The 22533-nt window shown below is 45.9% G+C and overlaps 1 protein-coding gene across 1 annotated transcript; it reads left to right on the top strand.

Annotated features, from left to right (window-relative positions):
- Positions 1-5549: 5549 nt before the first annotated feature.
- LOC123030666 (all-trans-retinol 13,14-reductase-like) lies at positions 5550-21506 on the top strand. The gene is made up of 11 exons (XM_044444776.1): positions 5550-5735; positions 9654-9836; positions 11026-11255; positions 12109-12304; positions 13576-13773; positions 14648-14770; positions 15856-15994; positions 16254-16363; positions 17453-17619; positions 19720-19879; positions 21010-21506. The coding sequence occupies exons 1-11, from the start codon at positions 5570-5572 to the stop codon at positions 21153-21155; spliced, it is 1818 nt and encodes a 605-aa protein (XP_044300711.1). The 5' UTR covers positions 5550-5569; the 3' UTR covers positions 21156-21506.
- The last annotated feature ends 1027 nt before the right edge of the window (positions 21507-22533 follow it).

The following is a 22533-nucleotide window of genomic DNA, read 5'->3' as shown; positions in this document are numbered from 1 at the left end:
TGCTTGAGCGAGAGAAAACATTTGCCACAATTCCTTTCTCCGCTTATTCAGTGCAATGCAGTTTGCTCCAACCATTTCCACGCTGCACCAGGAGTTGGGGGAGGCAGTTCCATCGTTACTCTAAGGCAGATGCAGCTTCATCATCCGAATCCTTTTCCATGTATCTGTTCTGCATGCCCAATGCACTTGTTTTGCTCTCCTTTCCATTCCTGCAACTTCCGTCTATTTGTGAATTCCCCCCTTTTCTGTCTGTTCCCCTTGGCCAGCTCTCTGTACTTCCCTGTCAACTTGTTTCTCATCCTGGCTGCCTGTGAAGCACCCTCAGCTTTGCATGTTGGGGCTTCCCTGCTTATTCCAGACCCCCCTTCGAAGGAAGCAGGATGGAATTTCTGCTGCTTTGGTCAAGGACTGACACAAGGCTGAGAATGGGCAACCTTCTTCTGTTGGGGCTGCATTCCCTTGTGGGTACCCGCTGCAGGGTGGGAGCAGAAACATGCCAGCAATGAATGAGGCCAGAAATAACATTGGGTGAACCACCTCTTTTCCCTCCCTGGCACCCCTCTTCCGCTCTCTCACTCCCCCTTCCCATGCAGCGGAATGCCAGGAAAAGGACAGATTCCTCTTGCCAGCAGTCTGAAGACTGGATGCTGCATGAAGTGGTTCCGAGGACTGCCCATCCTTGCACTGGGAGAGGCTTGGCTGAGCTTCCTTGTAGCCGCAATACAAGCCAATATGGCCATGCAACAGGGCGAGGCAAGCTGTTCCAGGTGGCACGATAAAGGTGGATATGTGAAAACAGGAACTGATGTCCAAATGGTGCAGCGAGATTTAGCCGGAGTTGAGGCTCTGCTTCAAGCCACACAATGACTTGGGCCAGGCCGGACCCTGCTTTATTCCTCTCTGCCTCCTCCATCTCTGTTTCCTCCCGATCAGACCCCCTTACATTTGCCTCAGTTTTATCTCTCCATCTGTATGTTCATCTTTTGGAGCTACACCCAGAAGTCTCTCTTCCAGTGTTTTCTGTCTCAACAACTACAAGGGCTAGAAAATGTTATTACTTTTTAAATTTAATTGAATTGAATCTATTGTTTGCAACTTTAGGCATAAAGAAAACTACACACTGAAATTGCATGACTAAAAGTGCAATTCTCAGCAAGTTTCCATTTAAAAAGTTCTACATCTCCCAGCATGCTGAGAGTTGTAGGCCTTTTCCTCACCAAAAGTTGCATAGAATTGTGCCCTAAATCACAAAAACTGGTGAATCTGGAGAACAATACCAATTTATAGACTCAGTAGTATTTTAGTGGACCTTTTGTTGTGTGTTTTTGTGGGGCACTTCTCTCTGTGTGTGTATGTACCAAGTGAATATCCTTAGGATTTCTAGAACTCTCTTCACATATATAGGCACACACTTAACATTCTGTGTGAGATTGCCATACTGGAAATACCCGCCTTCTTTTTACTGTTTTTAGGTGCCATTTTATTGTCTTACCCATGGATCATCTGTATTTTTAAACCAGCATCTTTATTAAAAGGATAAATAGTTTGGTGTCAATTTACTGTGTGTGCTAGAAAAGTTGTTTGAAAGTATTATTCCTATGATTTAGCACCATATTTTGGAAGGTGATTTATTTAATTTTTCAATTTGGCAGGATATTTTGAGGGCTTGGCTCTTCTGCTCATCTACTGTGAGGCAGGCATTGTTCAAGTTTTCTTGTTCAACATTTATTTTTATCCTAGTTCATTACAGTTATTCATTTTTAGTTTATTTAAAAACAACACCCAGAATAAATTAGGAGTATTTACATGTTCCTGTGTAGCTACTTCCGATAAATTTTAAAAGTCATTATCTGGTCAATACAAAGCTTAGGGCTGAATGCAGTGTTAGTCCGTCTTAACTCCCATTCATTTCAGAGAGTCTACTCAGCTGGACTAACATTGGTGGGACTCAGTGATGGAGTCCCTTCTGTTCTTTTGGCCCGCTACTCCCATCGTCCCTCAGAATTGCTGTTGTGCTAGCCCTGATGGGAACCGTAGGCCAAACATCCGAAGACTACAAATTGCTGTAGACAGAATGCTTCTTATCAGCTATAGTTGTGACCTTGCCAAGGTAATTGTGATGATTGTTCAAATTTCCTAGCTGATACCTGCATTTAGGAAGCATTTGGCTTTGTGGCTGGTTATTTGGGGCTCTGACCACAGGCAGGGCTATGGAAGGGGCATGGTCTGTTGTGCCTATTTTCCTATTCTCGGATGCCTTCTTCTGCACAGTTCCTCCAATGTAGCCATCACTGGTTGCTCTGCCACCATATATATTTGATTCCGGGTATGGTGGCCATTTCTATTTCAGGTGCATTAAAACAAAATATCAAGATGGCAGTAGCCACAAGGAGGCAGGTGTGTGAGATCATGATGGTGGACGAAAGTCATGCTAGACTAAAAGTCCATCTTGATACAGTGTCCACTTTCCCACAGTGGCCTATGAGATGCATCCAGAATTCCACCAGCAGAGGCATGAAGGTCATTGTCTGGATAAAATGATCGCTTTTAATGTGCCACTAAGCCGCAGTGGTGACTACAACAGAGGGTCAAAGCAGTGGAGGAAAGAGGCAGGAGGGCAAAAGAGTAAGATGTAATGGGCTCTGTTTTGTACAGCAAACTGCCTGATTCAAAGTGAAAATACACCTAGATTGGCTCCAAGGGTGGAAGACACTTGATGATGTTGGATACCAACTCTCCTCAGCCCCAGCAATTGCCTATGGCCAAGGAGGATGGGAGATGGAGTCCCAACAACAGCTAGAGGGCCAAAGCTTCCCTAGCATTAGACTAGATGTCTAGTAGTGCATATCAGTACATGACTACTTTGAACTAAACCCTAAATGAGTTTGGTGAAACTTACTCCTAGGTAAATGAATGTAGGATTACACTGAGAAGTCTTTGCGAACAACTGCTGGACTTTTAAAAGGCTGTGACCTAATTGGATATAAAACTGCTGCTGCTGTGAAGAAACTGACGGGGTTCCCAGCACTCCAGTAGTAACTGTTGGGCTAAAGTAGGAGCACCCACCACCCCATTCCGGCCAACTATGGAAGGCCTGGTTCATTCTCAATAGTCAAAGGAGGAGGAGAAAACAGTAAAGCGTCCCCTCTGCTTCTTCTCTCTTTCTACCTCTCCAAGTGTTTGTCCGGCGTGGTGATAACCTGAATTTCCAGTGTTCTTATGTTTACACAGTTTCCAATTTTTGCTTTGTTTCGTTTAATCTGCACATTGTTTTATACTCTTTGTAACTCTGTGAATAGAGAAGTAGCTTCTTTGAGAATCCAGATGTTGACACACATTTCTCTCTCTCTGTCGTACCTGTTATGCCCCTGTAGCTACTACGGAAACGGCCCCCTTTTGTTACACTTCTGTTAACTTATATTAAATTCCAAAGGGAAAAAACTCCACCGTCTTCTTCGTCTCCTTCTCCTTTGCAATAGATTGGACTTCAAAATGTCCATTGTTGGTTGGTGAGGCCGCCTCTGTGCAATAGCAGTTCACACCACCATCCACCTCTACTCTGTGCACTGTCGGGAAAGCCCCGATGGCAGCCACAACAAAGAAAACCAGGTTCGGTTAGGAAAGACCCCTTTCAATTTTATTGAAAAATCACCCAACCCCCCTGCAGTTACTTTTGACAGCATGCTACCAGGTAGTGGATCTCACCGCCAACTATAAGCTTTTACAACATATACAGAGTATTTTATTGATTCTGAGTCACATGGGTCCCAGCAGTTGTTCAGTTGCTGACAAAATAAGGGGAACACAGTCAGAAGGTGAGAGGTGTGCAGAGGGGGCTCAATACAATGGCATTTGATTGCAGGATATTAACATAACGATCATGGGATTGTTAGTCTTGGCATGCAAATACGGGTGATTGCAATGCTGTTAACCTGGCAGCCTGACCAGTTATTACTGTTCAGCAATAAAACAGCAGCCCTGGCAGCTTCTTGGGGAAGCCATCAAGTCCCACTTCTTAAAGTAACAGCAAATGCCAAGCAGTAGCCTGGCTTGGAATTTTGGGGTGCTTCCTGAGAAAGGGGTGCAGGCATTTTATAAAGATGCATAAGCAACTCTTTTCTGCCAGGATTTAGCTGAATTTTCCCAACAGCACCAAAGGCCACCAATGGCAGGCCTGTTGTGTGTGCATGTGTGCATGCAGAAGAGCAGGTGTGCACAGGAGGGAAATGGGATGCCTGGTGTGTGTGCATGCAGAGGAGAAAACGGCCAGAGAATATCCCAGTGAGGCATGTATTCTTTCATGCTCCAGGCCACACACCACAAGCAAAGTCTGCAGCCCACATCCAGCTTTGGGAAGCTACTTGTGATGCCCAGGCGTCTCCGACAGCCCTACCCTGTGCTAGTTCCCCTTCCAGCCAAGTGTGTGGGGAGCATCACCGCTGTGTGCCCTGCCCCCCAGCAGGGAGGGGAGAAGATGGGGTGCGATCTCAGCCCCGATGTGTTGGAGCCCAAGTTCATAGGGATGCAATATCAGCATTCCTCTGTCGGCAGGGATGCTGACATCGTATGACATCTTTCCTTGAGCTCAGGGGCAATTCTCACAATAGCTGAAGGAAAAGGGCTTTTCCCACCCACAGTATTTTCCCTGTAGTAATGCCGATCGTTTGGGGATGGCTTGGTCTTGAGTTGGCAAGCATGACCATCAGCCTTGCAAAAGACTGCTCCAGGGAGAGAGAGGGAGAGTCAGTCGCAAGAATTTATGGAGTGGGTATGAAGATTATCACAATGAGCAGCTTTAGATCAATATTGATCACTATGCCACTGATCTTAGTCCATAGGAAAGAGAGGTTGGACCTCCCCATCTCTGCATACTGAGGCTGTGGAGGGGGGAGTGTGTGCCTGTGTGCTCACATGGGAGTGCACGTGTAAGAGTGTCCATGCATGGGTGGAGATGAGTGTACAGGTAACCCTCAGAGACCAAAGTTTTCTCACCCTTTCCATATAAATTCCCATTTCATGCCTGATAAGTAGTGATGGGTGGAGTCCCCTGACGTTCAAAGTAATTAGTGCACTTTATTTTTTTTTCATTCAAAATGCAGTATTTCCCATTTGCGTGAAATGAAAAAAGAACACAAACCAAGAAAGGAAATGAGATGAGTCAAGCTTCATGGTTCTTGATCAGAGAATCTGAGCAATCGCAGACATCGCTCATTTGCCCGCCCCCAGCAGAGGACTCTCCTAACACTTAGAATCACTTGATTTCTCGGGTGACCTGTTGCAAAAAGACAAAGGGGGCGCTTCTTAGAGTGGGGCATGCAAAGACCCTGATTTGTACTTGCTGTAACTGCTTCTTTTCCGCACCGCCACAAAGCGCTGCTCCTGCAAACATCCGTGCCCTTTGGGCGATGGTGGGAGAGATCAGTGCAGGGAGTAAAGAGTTACATAAGCCAAGCCTCCCCAAGGCTTGGCCCGCTGCCCGAGATGGTCACGTGATCCACTGCTGCACGGTGCCCTGTTGCGCCTTTGGGTTTGGACTCGCGACCTGCTCTCTCACGTAGACGGAGGCAGCATGTGGCTGCTGCTTGTGCCGCTTATGCTCGTCCTCCCGATCATCGGCCTTGTTTACTTCTACCTTTTCTATGGCGGCGACGGGAACCTCTTTAACCCAGCGGATGTGCATCCCCCAAAACCGCTTGTCACGGATAAGGAAGCCCGCAACAGAGTTCTCAAGAAAGGTAAGTGCGAGGCAGGGCGAGCTGGCCATGCGCGGGCTTGGGTTGGCCCCGAGGGGGATCCCGGGGAAGCATGGCGTGTCCTGGCCATGCTGCTAAGACCTTGTGTGCTTTGCCGGCTCCCGGTCAGCCGGGTGGCGAAAGAAAATCTCCGAGTTTATCATACAAAACATTCATTCGCTGAGACACGCCTAGTGCGTTTCCTAGAGTCTTCCCCATTTCCCCCCTGCCTGCCCTTCTCCATCCCTCTGATAATACACTTGTGAAAAATGTACCCGGAAGGTTGTGCCGCCTCGTGCCCGTGTCAAGTGGCAAGTTTTGTTGTCATTGTTTTCTTTTCGCACGAAATTCCGCGAGTGCTTTTGTGCCTGTTTCTCCAAATGCGCGTGTCGATTGAGTGTGTTTGAATTGCACACATTAATCTCCCATCGCTTGAAGTATGTGTGTGCCTTTTGTAGGAAATGTGCGTTTTTGTGGAAGTACGCATGCTGTTGAATGCGATTTCAGGGAAGGCGAAACTAGAAAACCACATCTCAAGCTAGGAAATGTAGCACAGATTGCATTCAAGGCCATGTGCAGTCCAGGAAGCATGAACTGAGCAAATCTTAATGAAAACTTAATTGATGGTGTTGTGAATAGGAAGTGTGCATAGACACCCTTGTTGTTTTTGCTGTGTTTTGTTGCAGCTGTTAGTAATGTTGCTTTCAATCTCCCCTTTTTTGTTTTGTTACAATAGCATAACATTAAAATAGTTAAAAGGTGAATGGAAACACATTTCTCATACAGTCCTATGTGATGTGCCCCCTGTGTGAAGAGTGTAAATTCCATGATGCTGGAACTTAAACCTCTTGTACTCCATAAAAGTGTGATGCAGAACACACCAAAATTAAAAATTATTTTAATACACACCTTTTTTTCAAAATATACGCAATTTTGTCCACACTGGGAAGGGTTCCTGCCCTGAAAGTTGTCCAAAAAAGTTGTCCATCAGGTCACTTGCTACCTGATCCTTTTACACTGGAAATGTCTGGGGCTGAACCTGGATCTTTCTGCATACAGAAGAATTGTTCCACCTCTTCTCAAATATATGGACTGGGGTATTATAGTTATGTTCACTTTGTACTCTAAATAGTTAGATTGCCCCTCTGTCATGAGCTAAGGTTCCTCCCCTCACACTTTGAAAGCCACAGACCTTTCTTGCAAAATGTTCTTTATTGACCAAAGCATTTTCCAGAAGCATGAACACCAAGAATGAATCTCTGAGCATGCACGGAGTGGTTCTTTGAGCCCAATCTAGTATTCACTCCAGGAATTCTCCTTATGAGCATGCTTGGGCCCCATCCCTTTTGGAGGGGGCTTCTGAAAATGAGCACACCGCCTCTCAACATGCCGATCCTCTAATTGGGCCGCCCTCCTCTGCTAATATTGTATCATGGGGTCAAGAGCTGTATTTGCCTTGTCTGTCTCTGAGAAAATCCCCTATTCCAAATTCCCTCCCACCAACTGTACATCTTAATTACTCCCAGAGGCTGCCTGCTCAGCTGGGCAGTCTGGCCTTGAGATAAGCGTCTCTGCTTCTCTCACCTCAAAGTCTAAAATTGGCCCACATTCCAGGGTCCCGTCCTGCTCCTCTTCCTCCTCCTCTTCTGAAGCCCAGCCAGCAGGCCTTGAGAATGCATTCCAAGAGCAATTATGAATGGCTCCATTCTTGCTGGCCTTTAGGAAAAATTTAAAGATGTGTCTATTCCTGACTGGATTTGGTTTTTAGCATATTGATGCTTTTAACTCTGCTTTTACTTTTATTGTTTCTGAAGTTTGATTATGTATTTGCTATTTTCCATTAAATCAAATGTTCTTTGGGAGGGTCTTTATGCATGCATATTATTATTATTATTAAATAGTAATTAAAATAATATTAATACCACTAAGTAAAACATGTTTACCCAGACACAAACCCCATTGGATTCTGCAGCATTTACTCCCTAGTAAATGTGCTTAAGAGTACAATGTAAGAAAAGGTAAGTTGTAAACAACTTTCCTTCAGTTACAAATCTCATTTTGGGAACAAAATCACTGACCATGCAATCTTGTGCCCGTCTGCTGAGAATTAAGTCCTACTGAATTAATTGGGCTGCCCCTCAGATATGTGGATACAGCATTGCAGCCGAAATGTCCTCAGCACACCAAGTCATTTGCCCTGCAGAGACAATAGAACTGGTCTACTTCGCTGGGTTGTTGTAGTGATATCTGAGATAATGTGTGTGAAGCGATCCTGTGCATATAGAAGTAGTGTAATGATTCATTCTTTTGAACCAAGCCTTTAAATGCCCTTCCCTCCTTGCTACATGCAGGGCAGAGTTTGACAATGCCAAATCTATTGCAACAGGGGTCTCAAACTCAGCTTACCTGGGGGCCGCTGGAAGTAGAGTCTGGGTGAGGCTGGGCCGCAGCAAGTATTCCACCACCGCGGCGGTGGTGGGCCGCTCATCCCACGGCCGGCCTGGGTGCCGCCGACGCTTTGAAGGCCACAGGGCCCTCCCCCGTGCCTCGCCCATCCCGGCAACTGGCCCGCAGGCCGCGAGTTTGAGACCCCTGTATTACAAGCTTCTTGGGGCAGGGACTGATTCTTGTTTGGTCCAACACCTGCCACTCCATTGGCATGACACAGCTGTCCTCTGGGATTAATGGGATAAAGGTATTTTGTGATAGGGTGGCTTGCTTTTCAGCACTTGCTTTGGCAGCATATATAGTAACAAAGATCCAGTTTTCCAACAAAGCATTTATAAAGGTTTTGCCTTGGTTATGATAGCAATGACTAACCTTATTGCTGAAGTCAAAGGGAAAGCTTCAATCTTGTTCTCTCCTGTTAGGCAGAGTGAGGCAGCTGCCTCAGGCGGGAGATGCTGGGGCAGACAAGGCATTAGAGGGCAGCACTGCACATGTACACACAGCCCGCCCTGTTTTGAAGGGAGACACACCTGTTGGGCATCCCCCTGTCCCCACCAAAGCGCACACACAAAGAAATCTGAATATATTTTTGCAAGGAATATTAACCCACATCCATTAATTCTGAATGGCATTGTTGGTGACTGATTGTTTGCACATGCTGGTTTGTTTTTATACCCTACCTTTTGTTAATTATACCCTCCGCAATTCCAAGTCACTGATTGTCAGCCTACCTCCCCTCCTGGCATGCCTGGAAGAGCTGCTCACTCCCCTTTTGCTGGTGCTCAGCCTGTTTATCTTTGCTTTCATAATTAGCCCAGTGCGAGGCCAGCTCCAGCTTCAGGGTGGTGTAAGGCCCAGAGCACTGAAACAGAACCAGGAGGAACCAGGTTGTTTCCCACTTAGTCAAGATGTTTCCTCTGTGGTTTTGCTCTAATCGCTTTCTCTCAAACTAACATAGAGTTGCTATGGAAATAATAAAAGGGAGCACGAAGGCTATATATGTTGCCCTGGGTTCTTTGGAGGAGGAACAAATAAAAAATGTAAATTTGTAAAAATTAAAAAATCAGCTTCAGAAGGCCTGCTTGAGACCCCCACTGCTGACTGCCTCTTCACTGGGGTCCCCATACCTGTGGCGTTCCCTCCTAAGTCATGTGCACATGGCTTAGGTAGTTCTTTGCACAGGCCTTGCTGATCCTTCTCTGATGTGCGTAGGGTGTTGCCACTCAGATTGCTTAAATATATTTGAAGAGAACAGAATATTCCAATAGATTTCTTAGTGCCCAATGATGAGAGTGGATTGCATGATTTTCTGGCATTTTAACAATACAGTTAAATACATTTTAACAATATAGGGAAGTGAAAATTTCCCCTTGTCTGCTTTGAGTCTAAGTATGGTACTTTCTGTTAAAAGGCCAATTACTTCTCACTCGGGGGACCCAGCTGCTTGTCTCTGAGTCTTTCTCTTCTCCTCAGGTTTCTCTCTGGATAAAGTACCCCCCAACCTAGATGCTATTGTTATTGGAAGTGGCATTGGGGGTTTGTCTGCAGCTGCAGTCTTGGCAAAGGCAGGAAAACGGGTCTTGGTGCTCGAGCAACATGGCAAAGCTGGGGGCGCCTGCCACACCTTTCAAAAGAAGGGCTTTGAATTCGACGTTGGTAAGGAATTCAAGCTGCTATCAAGTGTCTTATGGTTGGAAGAGGAGGAGGAAAACCCAGAACATGAGAGTTTCTCAAAATTCTCTGAACTTTATTTCAAAGCTCAGTTTGCTTACTCCATAATTTATGATTTAGGCCTCTTCTTTTGGAAAAGTTTGCATTTCAAAGTGCACATTGTTTTTTTAATGAATATTTAATCACGATCTGATCTCAAGTTTTGAAACATGCAGATGTATTTCTTAATCAGCCTTTGTGTTCAGCTTTTCCAATTATATTTTTTGCTACAAAGAGGCCTACTCTGCAGAATTTCTCCATCAATTTGTAGGGAGGAGTGGTCAGAATTCCTCATACACCCAGTAATTCCCCATAATGATTCTAGTTACAGAGGATCCAAAATGGTGGCCAGGCTGCCAACACCATTGCAACTTGCAGCAGTAGTAAATAAAGAAAAGAGAGGAGAAAAGAAAGAAGCCATACTTCTCCCAGGACTAATTGTGATTCCTATATTTGGGAAACTGTTGGCGCTTTTCTTCTTCCCATTCGAAAAATTCCATGAAATCCTCCCACCTCTATCTTTCTGCCCATACACAGGGTATTGAATTTGGCCTTCTAATTCAGCTGCTTTTGAGAAGCATTTGACTACAACTTCCATAGTCCCATGGCCAGCCAGCTGATAACAGTCCAACATATCTGCAGCCTTCCCCAACCTGATGGCCTTCAGATGCATTTGGACCACAACTCCCAGAATTCCCATCCAGCAGGGCCATTGAGCAATTCAAATAAATTCAAATCCAATTCAAATAAAAAAATCTGGTTTAAATTTTAAAAAAATCATTTTTATTATTTTTAATCATTGATTTTTATCCACCCTGGTTATGGGGGAGTTCAGACCCATTTTTAAATTGATGATCACAACTACATTCAGAAATGGGCATGTTTCAGAGCCCAGCTGTACTGTGGGCCCAGAGAACATCAAACCAAATGAAATCCTCACCCATCCTTAGGTAAGATGCAACGCAGCATCTATGCTAACTGAAGCTTTGCTATATCGGGGGACTTTGCCAATGTGCAAAGAACCTAAGCACAGGTAACTGCAGGTAAAAAGGAAAGGGTACCTGTCTACTTAAACTGCTGACCCCTCTTTGAAATGTCACTGCTTTTTCATGCTGTGGGTTCTCACCCTTCTTAGGCATCCATTATATAGGGCAAATGCAGGAAAATGAAATGAGCCGAATGATCATGGATCAGCTCACTGATGGGCAACTCGAATGGGTGAAGTTGGAGGATCCCTATGATATCATAACCATCGGGGACAAGGATTACCCACTGTTTTCGGGCAAGAAGGCCTTTGTAGAAGGGTTGGAGAGGCAGTTCCCAGAGGAGAAGGAGGCCATCAAAGAGTACATGAGGCTTTCCAAGGTGAGTAATTGAGGAACCTCAGTGCTTTCAGCCCAGAACATATAGCCTATATATTTATGAAAAAACCAGATACACTGCTAGGCAGGAAGAAAGGCAGGCCAAATTTCCATGAATACCCATTCAAAGCCTATGCCACAAGAGCACCCGTTCAAAAGCTGAAGACATTGCTTAGCCCGCAGTCCATTGTATTATCAGAGGTATTGTAGCACCTTCCAATATTGTAGCACCAGTGATTTGGCTATCAAAAGAGTACGGAAATTCCATTTATGCTGACCTTGTGATGAGTTCCAAGCAGCAGGTGCTTAATTAAGGAGAACATTTACATCAGTAAATATGAAAGAGCTTTCCAACATAAAGTAGTAGAATTCTCTCAAAAAGAGGCAGCCCTCTTTATGGCATCGTTATAGGATGCATTTCATATTTTATGCAGGGGAGGGCAACCTCCAGCTCACATGCCGCATCTAGCCTGTGGAAATTGTCCCTCTTTCCTGCGAAGGCTTGAGCTCCCTCCAGTGGAAGAAAGCCTGCACACAGCAGGGCAAGATCTCTGCAGATACACTGGGTGAACTGCGGATCCCAGGAGCTGTGGCCCCACCCCTTTGATGTTATTTACCTCCCATGGCCACTTTTGGTCTCCCTTCTTTGATTTAGAGTTACAATGATATCCATGTAACTCCTCTCTCTCCTCAGTTAGATAAATATAGCACAACTAGTAGGATCCTACAGTTTGTTGCAGTGTTTTAGAATTATAGGCAGTCACCTGGACAAGCAGGTTCACAATTCATCACATCTCAGCTGCATAGACACCCATGTTGCAAAGTCATGATGAGTTTCCCCATTCTTCTGTCTGTAGATAGTAATGGCCCATGTGCCATGGATGTCCATGCTGAAGATGATTCCCTTGTGGCTCTCCATGTTCCTGATCCGATGGGGACTCATCCACTGGTTCTCACCTATTTTCAGATTGGCCGCAACCAGTCAGAGCGAAGTGGTAGAGAAGCTGACCTCCAACAAGGATCTGAGAGCCATCTTCAGCTACTTCTTCTATGGTGAGGAATGGGCGGTCTTGCTGGAGGGGTCTTTTTTCTGTGATAGCCACACTTCAGTAGTACCAAATTTCATGTTGAAAGCACAAGTCATAACAAACATCTGGATCCAAACAAACATACAAAATACACCAAGCAGCTAAAACAATGATAGTCCAATAAAGAAAAGGCATTTAAAAAATTAAAGCGCTATCTGGGCACATATCTGTGTTAGGAGATACAACATTGTTTCTCATTTTAAAATATAACACGGTAAAAATTGAGACTTGGTGACTAAAGTGGTGGTGGAGATACACCCACCAGCAGAAAATTAATACATTAATACTTCTGAACCTGAGAAATTATCAATAATAAAGAGAGCAAGTGTGGTGTGGTGCTCAGAATGTCAGATTGTGGGTGAGGGAGAGCCAGATGCAAGTCCCTCCTGCCCCTGGGCCAGTCACTCACTCTCAGCCCAACTTACAAGATAAAATATGAGGATAAAATGGGGCTAAGTCAGCTATCTTGAGTTCCTCACAAGAGGCGAAAAGGCAGGATAGCAATGCAATGCAAGTAATAATAATCTAACCAAACATCATCTTGGTTAGATGGGCAATGTAGGGTAAGGGCAATGGAGAGTCAGGATGTGTAGGAATCAGTTTTGGGTGGTGGGGCTGGATCTGTTGGATTCCCAGGGCTCAGCTCCTTCGACTCCAGTCTGTCTTGTCAGGGCCCTGAGTCAGGCCTAAGGGTCAAATTCAGGCCACTGATGATTACTCAGATTTCCGTTCCCTTTGGACCATGCCGAGATGACCACTGATCCTGTGGGGCTTCCAGGCCTTTGCATCCTAAAAACGTTGACAAGGCTTAGTTCCTGGCAATACCAGATTTAGAGAACAATATGCCTGCATTTTGGCCCCATCCCTCGTTCCTTTTGCTTTGGCCTGGCTCATCATGGGAGTGTGGCCTCTGAGAGCTTCTGTGAAACAAAATTTGGCATGCTGACTAAAGGAGGTTCGGCACTTTTGTGGGAGAGGCCGTGGATGCGCCAGAGCCTCAGCAGAGAGAACACACACAAAAATCAGATCCAGTTGAGCTGGGAGTTCAGCGGAAGGTAGCTTCTGTTACCTTCATCATGTGCTGCTACGAGTGGCCAGCCCTGGCCTGGCATCTCTTCATGGGGTGGGAGGAATTCCCACCACAGTTCCCCTAGTGTTGTGCTTTCAACTATCAGCAGTAGTCTGTGTGCCTCTCCATCTCTCATTTCTTTCCCCCACCCAATGATATATTCTCAGGAGTTCCTCTGAAGGACTCCAGCTTCTTCATGACGGCGCTGCTGATCCACCACTATTCATTTGGTGCGTGGTACCCAAGAGGCGGCTCAAGCGAGATCCCTTTCCACATCATCCCTGTCATCGAGCGCTCGGGAGGTGCTGTGCTAACGAAGGCCTGTGTGGGCCAGATCTTGGTCTCCGAAAATGGCAAGGCTGTAGGTGAGTCTGGAAAAGGGCTCCACCCCTCCTCTCTCCTTTGTCTTCCGAGCTGCCTTCCCCACTCTCCGCCACTTCCCCTTTCTCCTTCCTAGTTTATCAAGAAAAGAGCTTTCTACCTACAGACTTTATTATGCTAATATGTGCCAGCCAATCTGGTCTCGTGATACATAAGGAGTACTGCAGGGGTCACTAGCAAAAGCTAATTCTACAGGTTCATTCCAAACTGCATTCTCCTTTCTCCGCCAAACTGAGTTGACACCACCCTCAGGAAGGTTTGTGCTACTTGTGAGAAAGATAGCAGGAATGCCACACATTCCTTAATTGGTCCACTCATTTGACTTGATTTTGGACCACTGGCTTAATACAGTTACAACCCTTCCCCTGCCCTCCTATTCAAGAGGTCCCCCCCGCCCCACAAGCCAAATACAGTCTGCTTCTCACCTGCCACCTGCCTCTTGGTTTATCTCACAGCTCGTTGGCCTTGGTAATTTCACAGAACACTCCAACCTCACCCTTTCTTCTGGATCAGATTCAGCCTGAAGTATCCAACTTGGAATCCCATATTTTGGGGAAACCAGGCCTAACCTCTGTGCTCTATATATGACCTGGACTCCTCAAGCATCCCAAGGCAAGCTTGCTTTGCTGGCTTCCTATGTACAAATGAGGCAGTCTAATCTAGGCTGCAAACAGAACTTCCAGCCAAGTGGAGGACTGGACAGGGAGTTAATTTGCGGAGAAGGAAGTCAAGGCACTTCTCATGCCTTCTGAGGCAGTTGACTACATGGCGCTTCTGGCTCCTGATAGCAGGGCCCTGCTTCAGATGGGAGGAACCTCTCTAGACAATGTGCTCAGTACCCTGGTGTTGTCCTTTCAGGAGTGACCGTCCATAAAGGAACTCAGGAAGAGGTAAAGGTGTATGCTCCAGTTGTGATCTCGGATGCTGGCGTATTCAACACCTTTGCGAAGCTGTTACCTTCGGAGATCAGAAGCAAACCTGGTGGGTTAATCAAGACTGGTTGTTCTCGATGGAGTCAGCTCCTCTGAAGTCATGTGGGCCAAAGGTCTTGCAGGAAGGCACCTAAGGTAGTTCAGTCTCTGAAGCTAGGTAGGCCTGGACCTGGTTAGTGCCAGAAGGGGAAACCTGAGGTGCACCCACCTTGTGCATGCTGCTGCCCAGTCTGACATGGTGATGTTCGGGGGCTGCAGAGCAACAGCCAGCCAAGGGCACTGTGGGAGGCCGAGAAGGGTAGGGGACATGTCAGATCTCCAGATTTATTTCTGCACTGAGAAGTCTGGAATGTGCAAGGGACTTTCCTACCTCTCTGCTTCATCCCAATGTGTCTTCTCCTCCTGCATTTGCTAATTTCCTCACACTGTGACCTACCTTGACATCTGAATCAGGCAAATCATTGTGAGTACCGCAATTCTGTAAAGCATGCTTTGATACGATGTCTTGAAGCAGGGCTGAAGGCTTAGAGGACATCCTAGCCAGGACATTTCACAAGCGTTTCCATCAAGAACCAAATCAGAACAGGAGGCACCCAATTTACCCAGTTAAAACTCAGTCCCATGCCACCTGGTAACTAAACTGTATAACATTGTTCAAAAAGTTTGGATGTTATGAATGATTCAGCCATTGCAGAAATTAGGAAAGGAAAGAATGAGTGAAGGGGAGGGAGAAGGAGAGTTTGTGCAGCCCAAAGTTTGGAAAATAATTTGAAGCGATCTTCTGTGTTGGAATAAGGAAAATCAGTAGCAAGCTTGCCATGAACTGCAGCATGAGGAAGTATAAATGCAGTAGAGCATGTTTTTTGTTCAATAGGACTAATTCTTTATACAGGGCAAAAAAAATCAACTATTGCATAATGTGACAGGAATTCTGATTGAAAAGAACTGAATTCAGGGGCTGGAAGGCAGCCTTTACATAAGTGTCTGTATAAATGGTGCCATGTTGAGCGTTGTGCCTGTGGGTGGCAGACTGTGGAGTCTACAGTAGGGAGTAGATGGGGGTTGTTTAATCTATGATTTGATGGGGCTCTGGACCCTTCCCCTTTCAGCACTGTGATTCTATGATCCACTCAGAGATCCAGTCACGACTTGACATGATTCAGCATGGTACGGGGTCTGTCCAAGTCTTTGTGGGCCTTCGGGGGACCAAAGAAGAGCTTGGAATCAAATCAACAAACTACTGGATTTATCTTCACAATGACCTGGACAGTATGTAAGTAGGACATCCCCAGAAACCCGGCTTTAGAAGCTCTTCCTTTTGTTGAAATTATTTTAACTTCCCCTGAGCACCTGAGATCAACCTTGCCAATTCATTTGGCACATTGCTGAAGGTGTCACTCAGGAGCAGATCTCTCTTGGTAAGTACATAGTGGAAGATCAGAGCTCATCGCCACCCTCTGTTTAGGTTTTTATGCCTCTACTGCTGCCCTTCTGTAAAAGCACTTTGATTCTTCCTGTTTCCTCGTGCACAGAACCACAGAATTTGCTACCTTAACCAGAGACGAGGTGAATGCCAAGCTCCCTATGGTCTTCATCAGCTTCCCATCAGCCAAGGACCCCACATACCAAGAGAGGCACCCAGGTATGTTTTCTTTACTGGTTGGAAAAGAATACATTGGAAAGAGGAAGTTGTCCAGTGCTATGTGTTTTTTAGGCAATACTGTGTGTGGCACTTTATGAAGAACAGGTTTAGACAGGTCCCTATCAGAAGGGCTTAAATCAAACCAAGTAGGGATGGAAAGAAGTAAATGGAGGGAAAGTAGGTATTTATTTCAGGGGTTCACAGCCTTTTTGGCCTCAAGGAAAACACCCAATTTTGCCAGGGTAAGGGTATGCACACACAGGCAGACAGAAACAGTGTTGGGGCACACACTGGGTGTGTTGGCCTTGATGTTTTTAGAGATGCTCTTCAAAATGCCTTTTTTCACCCTTTGTTCTCTGCTTTCATCTCCCTTGTGCAAGCTTGTGCTCCCTTTTATTTTTCTTATTTGAGCAAGACTTCCATTTTCTGAAGGAAGCTTTCCTCTCTCCAGTCACTTTCTCAACACTGTTCATTAACCATGCTGGTGACCTCTGAGACTTGGTCCTACCTTTCCAAACTTATATACTTACTATCTGAGCTTCTATTATTGTAGTTTTGCGTAATCTCCCAAGTATTTTGAAAGGATTTAAGGCTCTTGACTCCCCCTGTCAGCTTCCTTTTTACCATTTTGCTTTTTTTACACAAGTTTTCTTCTCTTAAGTCAAATGGAACTGTGTTGCACCTCTTTGGAAATCTTCTACTTAAATCTATATTAAATCTGATAACACCATGGTCACTGTTTCCAATTGGTTCAGCAATGTTTACATCTATCCTGGGTCCTAGGCAAGCCCGCCTAAGTTTAAATCCAAGATTGTCTCCTCTCTGGCCAGTTCCATGGCCAACTGTTTAGGGCACAATCATTTAGGACACCAAGAAATTTAACCTCTTTGCTACAGTGTGTATGAGTGTTTCCTGTTTAAAGCCATGGATTGATGTGGAGCTGAAATGGAATAGATTTAAGAATGAACGTGTGGAAAACTGGACCAGAAATAAACTGATTTAGGTATAACAGATGATTGAGACTAGTGGAAAACCATGAATGCTTGTTTTCATTTCTGCAGAGTTGTATGTATTTGCTATTACTTATAGGTTGCTCTTGCATGACGCTGATCACCATGGCACACTATGAGTGGTTTGCGGAGTGGAATGGGACCAGTGTGAAGAAGAGAGGGGCTGATTATGAGGCTGTGAAGATGGAGATTGCCCAGCACCTCCTAGACCTTGCTTTGGCAAAGTTTCCCCAGCTCTCTGACAAGGTAATACCTTGGTTGAAGGCTTCTTAGCAGAGCGCTATGCAAGCAGCTTTTCGCAGTAGAAAGACTTGGTGTGTTGTTTCACCAAAATGCTCCAGAGGGAAAGGAGAGATTCTCCAGCACTTTCTCAAGGGTGAAGCTCAGCACCACACCTTCTTTCTCTTCGCTAAGGTGTTTGCTTTTTTTTTATTTGCCTTGAGGCTTGTGGAGGTTGCTGCATCTGCAAGGGCAAAGGGCAGCTACAGCCGTTATTCTGGTGACTTGCTCACCTTTTTCCTACTTGGACCTAGCAATGTTCTAGAATATGGAGGACGGAGGAGTTTGTGTGCCAAACACACACATTGTGGAGAGTATCCTAATAAAATTCTACAAACTGGTCTTTCTGTGGAGTGGAGGGAATTTAAAAACTTAGGGGGGACTATTTCGTAACCCTCTAAGTGTGAATATTTATATCAAGGTGAGCAACGTGTAGCTCTCCAGAGGTTTTGACTACACCTCCCACAATCCCTCACCATTGGCTGTGCTGCCTAGGGAGAGATGCGAATTACAGGACAAAACCCCTGAAGGGCCACCGGTTGCCCATGCCTGATGTACGTGATATGAAAAAATCATGACAGCTGTTTAGTAGGTCTCTGAACATTCACATTCAAAAGTTCAAAGCAGGACGTGGCCCTTCCACGCCACCTGCATGCTGTTCCATCATGCAATTTTCTGTTCTTTGCACAAGCTGAGCTAAATTCCTCAGAAGAGATATTTCTCAGAAAATGCCGGAGAATTTTCTTTTTTCCTTGCTGGGCACCATTTTTGTTTTAAAATACTGGGCCTCCAGCCCTGCCTCATTCATGTTGGGGCAGAACAGCATCTAAACCACTGGTGCTGAATTGCCCGGCCAGGCTTGCCCGCCATCTTTCTCTGCTTCCTGGCCTCCTTCTCCAATAGTGCTCTGTTTGCATGGCAGTCCTGATGGACTGAGGTCTGTGTTCTCAGGGCAGCCCCTGGGCTGTAGTGCCAGCACACGAGAGTTCTCACTCAGCTAACCCATTAGGCACGGGTGCAGCTCCTCACAACCAGCAGCCAAGTGCAAGCCTCTCAGGGTCCCAGTGTGGTCCTCCCAGAAGGAGACACCCCTTCCCCACAATGCCAGGAGCTTTTCTGCAGCGTGTCCCCTGTTCTGAAAAATGCCTCTCCTAAGGCTCAGTTACTGGCAGTACTTGCTTCAAGTGAAAATACAGCCATCTCTTTGGTCCTTCCCCTTTGTCTTCAACCCGCTCTGCTTCTGGAATGTTCTCAGAAGGACTTGAAGGTGGCCCCCAGGTTAAAAGAAGATCTGCTTCTCTGCGCTAAGTCCTCGGAGCTTGCTGGTGCTGCGTTACCTTGGCTTCTGTGCATTTTCTGCCAGTCCACCAAATACTGAGTGCTCTGAATGTGAAAACAGAAGGAAAGTCCTGCTGGATCAGACCAAAGGCCCACCTCGTCCTGCACTCCATCCATACAGTGGCTCACAGGATGTCCCCATTCAGCCATGAAACTCTCCGAACTACTTTGGGCTAGTCACTGACTCCCTCACAGGGTCAAACCTAACCTCCCTCATAGGGTCAAATGGGGGTAGGGGAGGAGGGTCATGTGAACCGCTGTGGGTTCCTTGACAGGAAAGAGGGTAAGATTAAAAAATAATAATATAGAAATCCCGTTCTGTCAAACGCAGACCACCACTGCATGCCAGACATCAGATGGTGTTAGATACTGGCTGCCATACAAAAGCCGCCATCAGACTTCCATGCCAGTTGTCAATCTGTGCTTGATTGCTGTTTCAAACCCTTTGCATGCCAGATGCCAGCACTGGCAACCAAATATTCAGCAAAGGCATTTTTACAACCAGCGGATATATCTCTGAAACTTCTCTAAAAATACACAGACATGACAGACATAAATATAGGCTGCCAGACATAGATATTGGCTAATAGCGGGAATTTAAGAGCCAGCAGGAACTTTATTTTTAGAAAATGGGCTCAGAAGCCTTTTTTCTTGTTTTCTTACTGGAAGAAAAAATGTATTTCCCTTACGATCTGATTTATTTCCTCAATATTTGTGGTTCCTCCCTAGGTGGAATTTGTAGAAGCTTCTTCTCCACTCAGCAACCAGCACTATCTAGCGGCCCCTCTGGGAGAAACGTACGGTGCAGAGCACAACCTGGACCGCTTCAGGGCACACGTTGTGGCCACCATGAGAGCAAAGACTCCCATCCCAAATCTCTATTTAGCAGGTGAGTGGCGCACCCATCCTTCCCCATCCTGTTCCTCACCCCACGTTTTAGACAGGTAAAGACAACCTGTATTCTGGTGCCTGCCTCACTTTAAGTCTTCTCTCAGTGTGGGTCAAAAGCTTTTAAGGACTTCAGAGATCCTTGAAGTGAGTCTTTGTGGGAACCAGGGATAGACACATAGAAACTGAGCAAGTCAGAAGGGGTCTCCTGGGCCATCTAGTCTGACCCTGGCTCCAGCCGGCTCCACTAATGACATGCCTACCATGTGCATGTAGGATATAGTTGTAAGTTTTGAAGTGCGGGCATTATAATAACAGTCTCCATAGCCAAACCGCCAAGGAGGATCCAGAACTGCAGCAGCTGTATTGATCCATATTTCCAAGCTACTTCTAACCGTTTTCATCTCCATCAGCAGCAAGCCTTTGATGAAGCTAGTGGGTCTTAATTGCCCATTGTAAGCCAAGTCATCACAAAATACTTGCATTACAACAGGAAATAATACATCCTTGCTTGTCAGGGTTTGCAAGAATTTTGTTTCTGTTTGCCAAATGGGACCATATTGTGTTTGCAACCTGGAATGAAAATGCAATAGTATCTCGGCCAAAAATGATCACAAGTGCTCACTTTCAGTTTGTGCCACTTTCTTTGTTGGATCGGCATGCATTTCCGTAGTCCATATAAATAAGCCCTGCTTTAGTTTATGGGGAAATTTTGTGCATCTTGGGAAATTTGCAAAAATTGGGGGATTTTTGTACAACATTCAGGTATGATTGTGATTTGCTTAGCACGTTTTTTGCTGTTTGCAAAAATAAACAGTGATTACAAACATAAGTTGGATGCAAGAGGACCGACCAGCTTATGTTGGGAGAATCTTAGTGAGCTTAAATATCATTGTTGCCTATCCCTAATTGCCCAGAAAAAAAATCAGTTCCTCCCACAACAACTGTGAGGATTGCAGCTGAGGCCAAAGCAAACAGGCAAGCCTTAGGAGAGAGGGGGAAGCAGATGCTAGCAGTGTCCCTGCTACTCAGAAGTGCTGGTGCTCAGAGCTGGCGTGCCCTGGTTCTCCTGCAGCGCTGGAGACAGCCTGGGCTTTCTCTGATGTTTACTTCTTCCTCTCCTCAACGCAGGCCAAGATATCAACTGTTGTGGCCTAATGGGGGCTCTTCATGGAGGCTTGTTCTGTGCCTCCGCTGTGCTGGGGCGCGTCATTTACAAAGACCTGCTGCACCTGAAGAAGAAACTGGAAAGGCAGAACCACAAGAAAGAGGCCTAGTCCCACCAGCCATGGCCTCTTTCTCAGGAACACGTTGTGTGCTAGACCTAAAAAAACTAAGAAGGGGCCTCTGATCAGACTGGCAGCTGCCTAGTCCAGTGTTCTTTTCCCCACAGTTCACAACTGGACGCCGCTGGGAACTCCTTGGCTTTCTCCCACCATTATTCTCCAGCAGCTGCCATTTGCAGGTTTGCTGTGTCTGATTCGGGAGGGAGCCGCTGGTAGAATTAATCTGTCTACACCCTCTTTGAAGCCGTCTAAACTGATGGCCACCTCTGGGTCATCCTGTCTCGGCATATTCCATCAGTGCACTGCGTGTTGTGTAAAGAAGTAAAGACTCAATTTCCTTTACTGTGGTTCTTGCTGTTTTACAAGGGTTAGAAGAGCAAAGCAGCAATGCAACTGTGGTGAAGGTAGGGTGACCACTGGGGCATTATTTAAAGAGGGAGCACATGCTTCATCAAAAGGGGGTGGGAAGAAGAATCTGATTTGCATAATATTTAAATATCCTAATCTATATTGTAGATGCAAAAAGCCTTTAAAAAGGTAACCTCCAGGTTACTTGAAGGAACACATCACCTAAAATTTAGCTTCTTAGGCATTGAGCTAATTATCTGAGGCTCTTCGCTAGCACAAACGAGGCAAGGAAGGGGGTCCTTTCACCCTTTTGTGGAAAGCACGTCAGAAGGGCTCATCTGGTACCTACTTCAGTCACCCAGCTCAGCACAAGGCACAGTGATGCCATCATTTAGATCCAGGCTAGGCCTGCTCCAAAGCTCACTGTTCAGAAATGAATGATGCATTTGCAAGACAGTGATCTGAGCTTGCTACATAGGTGAGCGTTACAAAGGCACACATTTTAACCAGCAGGCTGACTAATTATAACATTCTGTGGCATGAAGTTACTCCACTGCCATGCCCATTGTCACAGGCTTGGATTTCAGAATATTTACCAGTGTCCTTTCTGGCGACCTCAGCACCAGAGCTTAGGATATTAGCACAGCTGCCAGCCCCCAGTGCCCAGGAAGGTCCACTAGTTTTGGCCTCTGCCCAGACCTTCCATGCGGGAATGCTGGGTGTGCAAGCCTCCATTTTTATTTCCTGCAATGCCTCAGAATCACCCTACATCAGGCATTTTGAGATGCAGTGAGAAGTCGAAATGACAGTTCCGGGGCCACTGCTGAGTCCTGTTACCAATATCAGATCAGGCAGAGGGGGAGTCGGCCTTGTCTGCTCAGCTGTCCCTCTATTCTTCAGCCTCATGAGATGGGTGCCTGGGGCCAACTCTTGTGAGAAGCCATTTTTATTTCCCCAAACCTTTGAGGATGATGACTTTCTCCACACTGTTTTAACAGGGAAGAGAATCTTCTCCCACTGA

Source organism: Varanus komodoensis, unplaced genomic scaffold, assembly GCF_004798865.1.
Source record: "Varanus komodoensis strain SLA01 unplaced genomic scaffold, ASM479886v1 scaffold45, whole genome shotgun sequence".
Lineage (NCBI taxonomy): Eukaryota > Metazoa > Chordata > Lepidosauria > Squamata > Varanidae > Varanus > Varanus komodoensis.
This window is presented reverse-complemented; position numbering and strand designations above follow the sequence as displayed.